This window comes from Rhagoletis pomonella, unplaced genomic scaffold, assembly GCF_013731165.1.
Source record: "Rhagoletis pomonella isolate Grant_MI unplaced genomic scaffold, Rhpom_1.0 Rhpom_scaffold_00001, whole genome shotgun sequence".
Classification (NCBI taxonomy): domain Eukaryota; kingdom Metazoa; phylum Arthropoda; class Insecta; order Diptera; family Tephritidae; genus Rhagoletis; species Rhagoletis pomonella.
This window is the reverse complement of record NW_023458555.1, coordinates 22265903-22277010: the sequence shown is the minus strand read 5'-3', so window position 1 is coordinate 22277010 and position 11108 is coordinate 22265903. Positions and strand designations below refer to the sequence as shown.

The following is an 11108-nucleotide window of genomic DNA, read 5'->3' as shown; positions in this document are numbered from 1 at the left end:
GGAGTGAATAGACAAACTTGGGGTAGAACTCCACAAACAACTTTTCAGGCGTCCACCACATTTCAGTCTTCCAGCACTTTATTCAGCTATTCGTTATATATTGCGGTGCGAGCGCTGAAAGTCATAACTTGGCTTGGCTTGGAGTTTTACTCTTAATGCTCTTGCTGGAGGCAATGTTATCCAACTGCTTTGGATAACAAGCAAACTAGACCTGCGCTATAGCTTGCAATATAAAAGAGCATAATGAATTGAGAAAAGTTCACTGACAATGCATCAGCCGACTTCACAAATCTAAGTCATTGTTGAAAGGTGCAACATGAAGTGATATGCATAAGCTTCTAACAGGATAAACTTAGGATTATTACAAATACCATTATAGGACACTGCAGACCGAGAAGCCAGCTCGATAAGGTATGAATATGCTCTAATGATTTTTCGTGCTTTGCAACTCTGGCAAAGAGACCCCATTACATCAAATCTATTAGCGTGAAAACCATTCCAAGAAAATATGAGGAGAAGCAACGTTCCATCATCACATGCACTTCTATCCGCTAAAGCTCTATTGAGCTATCTAGAGATTTTAGGCTAAGGAGAGAAAGTAAAATGTAGGGGGCTTAGTTAGTATCTATCCTTGACTATCTGTCTACCTAATCTACTATACAAATCAAGAACAGAAGAGGAAAGCGCCCATCAAGGCAATGCTTTCAAAGAAAACACGTTTTTTTGCTCTACTGAAAAATTTCAGTCCCGGAAGAAGATAGGCGGTTTTGCAATTCGTCGATGGGCGGTTTTACAAAAATATCAATCATATGTCCCATATAGAATACTCGGGGAATTGAGTGCTAAGACATCTGACATTTTTTGTCTCAAGTCGCAACAGTTGATGTCAGAAAATGTTTAAATAATATTTAGTTAAGCTTAACAAATTTTTTTACTATACTTTAAAATAGATAAGTTTACGGCCCTTAGCTGTTTGAAAATGTAAATGAATGAAATTCTTTCCTATTTTTTACGATCTGTTAGAAATTAAACTAAGAGAAATATACATTAATAGTAGGTATTCATAAACAAAGCGTTTCAAAACCTACTTAGCGAATGTTTTTTTATGAATGTGAATATTTTATTTAAATGTAAATAGCATCACTAGATTTTCAATACAGAGAAACCTCTAAATAACAAAGTCGACGGGATTGGACAATTTTTTATTATATCTATAGTATAGTTAGTTTATAGAATATTAAAACATCGCTCCAACGAAAAATGCAACCTGCGGAAAAAAGTCGTTACAAGTTTGCTATGTAGAGGCTTTAGGACTCTAACCGTCAATATGTTCTTTGTTATATCTCAGCAAAATTTTTTATTTTATTGAGTTTTTCGTTTTATCAAAGTTTATTATATCGAGGTTTCACTGTAATTGTTTCATATATAAAAGTTCATGAGCGTAATTGGTTTAAGTATGTGTTTAATGTATAGAATTAATATTGATATACATATGTACACATTCATATATATATATACTATATATGTAGATTCATCAAGCGGAAAGCAAGAAAGGAATTTAGATATTTATGTTATCTGCAGCACGTTTTTATAAAGGATGTCTCAAAATGATCTCGTTATACTATATATGTATGTACATGCAGAGAGGATATTTCCTAAAACCCTTAAGTTCTCAAGTTATTCATAAAAAACCTTTTTGGCCCGACAACACCTACAAAACAAGCTTCAACACCTTTAATTTTTCAGCAATTTTAAGTTTATATATATGTAGATATCTTTGGAATGAATAATGGCTTTTGCGAAAATACATACACTAACCAGAATATGTTTCCGTACAGTGTTTTTTTTTGTAAATATTTGCAATATTTTTCGTAATAAATTTTTTTCGTTCAACAGTACCCTGCAAACCATTTTTTCAGAGTATTCTGAATCGTAAAGAATTTTTAAAGAATTCGGAAAGATCCCATCTGATTTTTTGTCGAATTTTCTAAAATGAAATAAATTACGCACACTTCCATTCTTTTACGAAATTTCGGAAGAAAATCGGTAAAGAAATGAAAATAATGCTGCTATGTGAAGAATTTCTTGCAGACTTCTTTCAGAATTTTCTTTATTTTTCGTACAGAAATTTCTTTATGAGTTCGTGTCAACCACTTCATATAATTTTCTTTGAAGATTCGGAAAAAAATCGTTACAGAAATCAGATACTCCTAAAGATTTCGTTAAGATTTAGGGAACTTTGGTTTGCAGGGTAGTTTATAGCCACTTAAAACTTGTACTTTATTACACTAAAATTGAGTGTACTACAAAACTGCATACTCAAAAAAATTCTAAAAAAATTTGTTTAAAAGTTGAAATTTTTGGTGAAAATTTGTCAAATTTTCCTAAATTTTATAAAAACTTTGAATCTTTAATTTATATGCAATTTGATGCACAAGGATCTATATTTCTATTAAAAATTAACGAAAAAAAATTATTACAAAAAACATTGCAAATATTAAAAAAAAAAAACACTGTACGGAAAGATATTCTGGTTGGTGTAGTTGGTGTGTGCAACAAATTTGCAAACAGTCTGAAATTTGTAATTTTTTTTTTACATTTTCCACTCTGGTATTTTTTTTTCTACAATTTTACAAGAAAGCATTTACATTTAAGTAATTTTCTGCAAAGAACATTTTATTCTGAGTAAAACAAGGTGCATATCAGTCTGTGTAATCAATTGCTAAATATTTTGAACTTGGTCTTAAGTGATTTTCTCCTTCAATCGATCAATTCTTATATATTTAGTATGGCTTTACTTTTTAAACGACAAGGAAAATAAAGTTTGGCTTATTTTTTTTTTGTTTAATAAAAAGAAACCACATCAATTTGAGACACCCTATATATGCGTGTACATACATACATACGTATTTATGTATCAGAAGCCAAAAACCCTTAGAGTATTGCACTTTTTTACATGCTTTATCTTACCACACACCAATTGAATTATTTAAGCTAGAATGGAACAGAAAAAACATGCCGCCTACCTTCGAATTCAAATTAAGTTACATAGTATTTTCTAAGGATTTTGCGCATAGCCTAGGCAAAGACCATTGCAGACTTGTACTCTTTTCGGAATACGCACCGTAACTGTAATATAATCTTTTTTCAAGACCACAAAAAAAAAATTAAATAATCAGTGGTGCATACATATATGTATGTTTATATGTAAAAATAAAAATAATTGAATAATTTAAAAATAAATAGATAATGGTGCGAGTTTTAATATTAAAAAAAAATCAAAGATTTACAAGAATACTATTCACATGTTTATGAATATTCATCGTGAATGTCCGTGTTAAGAAATTCGGTTAGATTGCATATTTTAATGGCAATGTGTTTTTTGACAACCTTAAATTTTGAAATCCTCCTTCCTTTCTTGCCAGACGCTTGGTCATGTAAAATAACTTATTTGTTAAATATAAAATGTATAATAGTCTACTTGTATAGATTTTAAATAAAAAAAAAAAAATAATGAATGCCAAAAAGCAAGCAAAAAATTAAATCATCGCAAACGTCTAAATTTAAAGTCAAGCGTTAAAATCGCAATTTTTATGAAAAAACAAGCAAATATACATTTATTTCGAACAGAAACTTGAACTCAAATTAATAAAAAAAAGTATAGTGCTTCTGATGCTTAATACATATATTTTCAATAGATTCAATGTTTCAAAGCATTTCAACGAAGTTCACAAACAGACATACATAAGTATGGAAGAAAACAGATTTAAATGCAACAAAAAAAATTCATATAGAAAAAAGCAGCTTTGCACCTCACTATAATTTCAGGATTTTAATTGACTTTGGTTTTTGTTTTTTTTTTTATTAATTCTTACACTCATAGTAGGAGAATAGCAATTCAAAGGAATAATAGGGAAAATATATAAAAAAAACATTTAGAAGTTTTTTTCTTGTATTTTGTGTGGTGAGTTGGTTAACTAAAAATGAAAAAGAAACAAGAATTCCGTATGAAAGAAGAACTAAAAAAAAAGTGAATTTCGTATGGAAATATTTTAAAATTGCATGTTACTTACTTGGACGTTACACGATCAAGAATTTGCATTTCAAGTTGCAATACACTTACACTTTTTTACTAACACACTGCCATTTTTACAACTTCACCATCGACTTGACCTTGAGTTTCACTTTCAAGTCGTGTGGAACAGTTAGTCTGTTTCAATACTGCAGGATACAGAATAGAGGCGAGCATAGTTTCCTCGTCGACGATATCTTTAAACCAAAATTGGTTATCAAGTTGCGAGTAGCTTACGTCACAGCTGTCAACCGAAATGAATTTTGACAAGCAGTATGTGTGATCAACTTGAAAGCGTGTTCTTGATCGTTTAACTGCACGTTTATGTACATTTTTTTTTTAAGGAAGATTGGAAGTGCTAATTTCAATTTTGCAATGCGCTGTGTGAATCATAAAAAGCTGGCAGTCGAAATAGAAATTCAGTAAGTGTCCTATACAAGGCCTCGATATTTGGACGATACATTTTATACAAACAACTAAAACTTTACTACGAGAACAAGCCCTTAGTCAAGTTATTCGGTATCGAGTGAATTACTGGAATCAAATAAAATTATAGCTGTTTTCTCCACAATACAATATAAATAGACGAAGCGCACTTGCTATCGAAACTGTGATCCTAAAATCAAATTTCGATACGAGTTACGTTGGATATCGACTGTCGCGATTCGGGCCCAGGTAATTAATATACGCAATCTAGTGCTATTTTAACGCCTCGCGATGAATGTATAGCTTTCAATAGAACGTGCGAAACTCGAGCTGCCAAAACAAATCCAAATGGAGGAGCTATCCGAAACAAAGTGTCTGCCGAGTTTGCCCACAGTGAACCAAAAACTAAGAAAGAGGGACATTTCGAAGCAAGTTTGGCTGTATTAGGAAATAACTGGGATAAATTTCCGCATGATACGCGTTGCTGGCAGAGACATAACTGTTATAAGAAAAAAGAAAAAAGTCAACCAGTGAGTGAGTCATCTATAATTATCATTCAAGGACTTTTATTATAAAAAAATAATATATATACAATAATTATCAGGGAGATAAATATTTTTAACACTTCCAAGACTTTTATTTTGAGACTTATATTATAAAACTCCTTTGATAATAATTATCATTGAGATACATATTTTTAAGTCTTCAAAGACTTTTATTTTGAGACTTATATTATAAAAGTCTTTTCATATTTATTATGAGTGCGAAAAAATTGGTTAAGTCTTAAAAGACGGGGCTTGGTGAGGACCATTTCGGGATTATTTGGAGATCAGCTTGGGGCTAGTTGGGGACCAATTCGGGACTATTTGGGGAATAGTTTGGGAGCGTTTGGAGCTTAGTTTGGGACTAGTTCGGGACTATATACATATATAATCTAGTTCCAATCTAGTCCCAAACTACTCTACAACTAGCCCCGAACTAACCCCGAAATGGTCCCGAACTAATCCCGAAATGGTTTGAGCAAGCCCCTTTCCTTTAAGCCAAACAATTTTTTGCACTCATAATTATCATGAAAAGACTTATAAAAAAATTATGACAAGACTTTTATAATATTAGTCTCAAAATAAAAGTCTTTGAAGACTTAAAAATATTTATCTCGCTGATAAATATTATGAGAGACTTTTATAATATAAGTCTTAAAATAATAGTTATCGATGACTTAAAAAAGTTTCAGGTGGCGGAATAATTTGAGGGATAGATTTTGGGAAGGCAATTGCAGTAATGTTCACCGATTTTCTTGGTAAAAGAAAACCGGTAACTTGAAATATATTAGGCGGTATTATGGTATGGAATAAAGGAAATATTATGGGAAGAAGGCGTCGTTTGAAGAAGAAAAATGCTGTTTTCTTTCTTTTTTTTAGATTTTACTTTTGCTAGGACATCAAATCGTAAAGCTACTTTTTCAAAATTTTTGTTAGCGAAAATACCAATAAAAATTAAGGATCTTGCAACATTTTCTTGCAGCTAAGGTACGCATGCGCTGCTGTGCAATGAAATACGGTTCGAAATTTCTATCAAAGAAAAAGACAGCAATCCAATGATTTCAGTTATGGAGCTGGTTCCTACAAAAACAAGAAGGAAATCTGGTAACAGACGTCTAGCGACACACGTGGCGGGTTTAACAAAGAAAAACAAGTAAGAGCAGCGCTGTCTTCGGCTATGCCGAAGGCTTCATACCTTTCATGAACATCTGCAAATTTTACTTTGACAGATTACTGCTTTTGAATACATCTGCATACATCGATAGAGGAGTTACATACTTATATAAAAAATCGCATCTAAACAATCAGAGGTATGGAAGATATACTTTATATGACACCAATCTAAGTGATTTTCACCGCTATGTGATCGGTATGTAAACCGGTAAGACAATTTATTGGGTTTAGTTTTGTACATAAAGGAGATATATGGCAAAAACTGCTATAGGAGATAAAGCTTATACAGCATAGATTTTGACGATTTTCTCAGTAGACTTTGTATTATTATTTATAAAATATCTTACGAAATTTATCGGTTTTAGCTGTTCAAATAAAGGAGTTTTACAGTAAAATCCCATATCTGAACAATCAGATGTATGGAAGATATATGTTGTAGTCATCCGATCCTTGTTATTTTCACTGTAAGTATTTTGTTAATAATGAGTGAAAATGGTGCGAAATTTCATGTTCCTAGCTGCATAAATGGAGGAGTTATGATAAAAGACCTCATATCTGAACAATCAGTTGTATGGGGGCTGCAGGTTATAGTGACCCGATCTTTGTTATTTTCGCTGTAAGTCTTCTGTTGATAATGAGTGAAAACAGCGCGAAATTTCATGGTCCTAGCTACATAAATGGATGAATTATAACGAAATATCTCATATCTGAACAATCAGTTGTATGGGAGCTATAGGTTATAGTTACCCGATCTTTTTAATTTTCACTGTAAGTTTTCTGTTGATAATTATTGAAAACAGTGCGGAATTTCATGTTCCTAGCTATATAAATGGAGGAGTTATAACGCAAAATTTTATATCTGAACAATCAGTTGTATGGGAGCTATAGGTTATAGTGACCCGATCTTTGTAATTTTCACTGTAAGTATTCTGTTGATAATGGGTGCAAGTATTGCAAAATTTCATGTTCGTAGCTGCATAAATGGAGAAGTTATAATGAAAAATCTCATATCTGAACAATCAGTTGTATGGGAGCTATATGTTATAGTGGTCCGATTCTTTCGGTTCCGACAAATGATTAATACATTATAAAAATACACCCACCTACCAAATTTGATCCGGATATCTCGAAAACTGAGAGACTAGATTGCATACAAACAGACAGACAGACGGACAGACGGACAGACGGACATGGCTAAATCAATTCAGCTCGACGTTCTGATCATATAAGTATACATTTTCATGGGTCTATCTCTTTTTGTTCTGGTACTTACAAACATCGGACCAAAGTTATAATACCATTTCATGCTCATGAAAGGTATAAAAAGATGTGGCAAGAACAGCAATAATCCGATTTTAAAACAACAAGGCCCGTGGAGCCGACGGTTTACTGACTAAGGGCTGTTTAAAGCTGACGGCGAAGAAAAGGTCTGGCGCTTGCACCAGCCATTAAGTCGAGTTTGCTCTGGTAAATACATAGCCGTAGTTTGGAAAAGCAGTGTACTTTGCTCAAGCAGCAAGCCAGCATTTTTCAGCTTAGAGAAGGAAGCACAAGAGGCTGGTATGGTGGTGGATTAGGACAACAAAAGCAAGGCCGCTCACGATTGCGAAGTTTTTTGGTCTCCTCTCAAACCGATAAACGGCTGTAGTGACAAATAAGAAGAAGAAAAGGAGTACTACTGAAATAAGAGAAATTATCTCTTATTTTTGATTTCTTGCGTAAATTTAAAGGATCAATATATTAACATTTAGATCATGTTTTATGATGCGCACTGTAAAAAGGATATGACAAGCGCAAACAAGAAATAAGAAATAAAGAACAACAACCAATTAAATCTAATTTGCTAGTAACTCTAATAAATTTAAAGGTTGAATGTTAAAGGGACACACTTGCATACATACAGTTAACAAAGAAAACTAAAGGATTGCACTAAGGAAACGTAGGCTCATAGAGGAACATACACGCACACACACACGCACCGATGCACTTGCGCACATCCACAACTGCACACGTACATAGACTAATAGAAGCAGATAAGTAACGTACATTTAATTTAAAATCGAACTCCAATAAACGAACGAACGAACAATTAGACAAAAATAACGAACGCACTAATTAGCAAAAAAAAAATTTAAATCGAAGTAACTAATACGAATATATGATTTTCATTAGGTTTTTGTATTTTGTTTTTTGTTTCAATCAAAATTTAGCTAAACATTTTAGGATATTATTGTTTTTATAACGGTATGTATGTATTTATGTAAGTAAATTTTGTATAAAATAATTTTGATAGATTGCGTAATGATAATTGCATAGGAATTGTGTAATTAATTGCAATTGTAATTTGTAAAATCAACAATTCTAAACTTACCACACAAAATTTTTAGTTAGGTTTTGACTTTTGGTATTTTTTTTCTGTAAATTTTTTATTATATCGAGTAAACATATTTTTTTGGGTTTCTTTTTGTTGGATTTGTAGTTTTAGCTTTCTTTTTTGGGAGTTTGGTTTTTTTTTTTTCAAATCATTGCGGTTTCTTGTTTTTTGTTTGTTTACATAAAGTTTTTGTGATACTTTGGTTTTTGCTTTTAGTAATTTTGTTAGTTTTTTTTTAATAGTAATTTAGCGTAAATCCATTCAATCTTCTGCAAGATGATTGAAAAAAACGAAACGAAAAGAAAAGTAAATAAATAATTATGAATTTTTTAGTTAAGTCAAATTGGTTTTTTGTTTGTTTTGTTTTTGTACGAATTACTAATTGAAGCAGACAATATATTAACCATAAATTATTGTTTGTGTTTCGGTAGAGTACTTTCGCTCATAGTACCTTTCAAAGGAAATTATAATCTTAATATTTTCCTTTTTTTTTACTACCAAATAAAAATAACTCATAAACTATATTTTGTTACAGCTTTTTAATTTTTGCTTTTTTTTTAATTTTATTTATTGATTTCGGAAAATGGAAAAATGCAGAAAGCAAAAGCGAATATGAGCACCAGGCAAATGAAAAAAAAATTTAGAAATTCAATAGGCGACAGCACTAAGGCGGGGTAGTAGCGAGTAGAAGCGTGCTTTAGGCAAAAACGAACGAAAGATATTGACAGAAACAAAAAAAAATGCAATAGTAATTTTAAATGGAAAATTAAAGTACATAAAATATGATGAATAAAAGTAGAGTATGTGGTATATGAGTATTCTTTTTTATGGTAAACGACGTAAAATACAGGGTGGTTGGTAATTTCTTAAACCACTTTTAAGAATAAAATAATGATATAACAAAGACCTGCGACTTATGAGTATAACAGCACACAGCAAAAAATCGGTAATCGAAATATTTTTTTCTTTATAATTATATTCATTAACTAAAAAACTACTGTTATACCCGGTTTTGCATTAATTTTCATTTCATTTCATTTCATTTCATTTATTAAGTCTATGATTTACAAACCTTACAGACTAGATGTACAAGCTTACGACCTAAGTGTAAATTCGATATTTAAAGTATATAATTAGGAATACATTGATTCTAGTAATAAACCAAAACGAGATCTCGGGAAGGCGAAGTCCAGATCAAGGCTCTTGGAAATTCTATTAAATTCAATGAGAGCTCTGGAAATGGGGTCATAATTGTAATAATTAGCTTTATTAACTTTAATATTAAACGGGTAATGAGTGCGTAAATTTCTATATGGTACATTGAAATTTATTTGCAGAAGAAGCTCTGGACAGTCTACTATGCCATTAATAACATCGTATATGAAAAGCAGAGATTGAATAGATCGCCTAGACTCAAGTGATTTCAGATTTATAAGCGCACAGCGGGCCGTATAAGATGGTAGGGGATCACTAAAATGGAGTGGTTCAAGAGCGAAGCGAATAAAGCTTCGTTGCACTCTTTCAAGTCTAGAGGAATGAGTTGAGTAAATTGGACTCCAGATTAAAGAGGCGTATTCAAGCTTCGAACGAACCAGCGAGTTATAGAGAATTTTTCGGGTGTAGGGATCTTTGAAATCTCTACCATAGCGCCGCAAAAAAGCAAGATTAGAGTAGGCTTTAGGAACGATATAGCTAATGTGGTTGCGTTGAATCTGTGCGATCCACAAGCTGTTAAATATACTTCTGTGAATTTTTAGTTAGCTCACTTTAGATCTAGGTGTGCGATATCGTCGTTTAAAGTACAAAACCGCGTAACTGACATTTTTTTTGTCAAAAATGGGATTTGCTCACACAAGCTCTGAGCACTAGTACTCAGTAGGTCCTGGGTTCGATCCCTGGTCCGAGTAACATTTAAATTAGAAAAAGGTTTTTCTAACAGCGGTCACCTTGCGGCAGGCACCACACAAATTGGAGGTTAAGCTCGGCCGTAGAAAAAGAATAAGGAAAAAAAAATTTATGAATTTATATGTAAGTGTCACCGAAACATGTAAAATGGCTCGACAAAAAAAAAAATAAAAAATTCCAAATTGCCTTGTTTAGATATTCTTCGGTACATTTTTTTAGAAGGTATGAAGGTATTTGATTATACTAACCAGAAAGTAATAGTAAGGAAGTAAACCACTGATTTTTGACGAACTTAAAATAAGTAATTCATGCAATTACCAATCACCCCGTAAAAACTTTAACAGCCGCATTAATAAAAAATAAAATTACTTGGAAATATTTTATACTATTAAACGTAAACATAACTTTAAGTAAGTTTCATCCGTAAAGAACTACTTCAAGAAACTTTTATTTGTTTTTAAATTGGCTGCAAGTGTATCACAAAAATGTATGTATGTATGTACCTACTATTTATGTAGTTCAGCATGTAGTTATTTTCTGTTATTTTTATTGTTACTGTAGTACTCGTTGTTGTTTTATCTATTGCTAACACACTTATACATACTAAGCATATATA

General features: G+C 31.9%; 1 protein-coding gene across 12 annotated transcripts in view; it reads right to left on the bottom strand.

Annotated features, from left to right (window-relative positions):
• The window catches only part of LOC118741035 (synapse-associated protein of 47 kDa), a 151730-nt gene that overhangs the window by 2727 nt on the left and 137895 nt on the right, over positions 1-11108 (bottom strand). For 2 of the 12 annotated variants that reach the window (XM_036472909.1, XM_036472924.1), the window contains exon 10: positions 3027-3141. The exons of the other annotated variants lie outside the window; for them this stretch is intronic. In XM_036472909.1, coding sequence (XP_036328802.1) covers positions 3059-3141 — 83 coding nt within the window. In that variant the 3' untranslated portion in view covers positions 3027-3058. The remainder of the gene's footprint in view (positions 1-3026; positions 3142-11108) is intronic. 12 annotated transcript variants of the gene reach the window in all.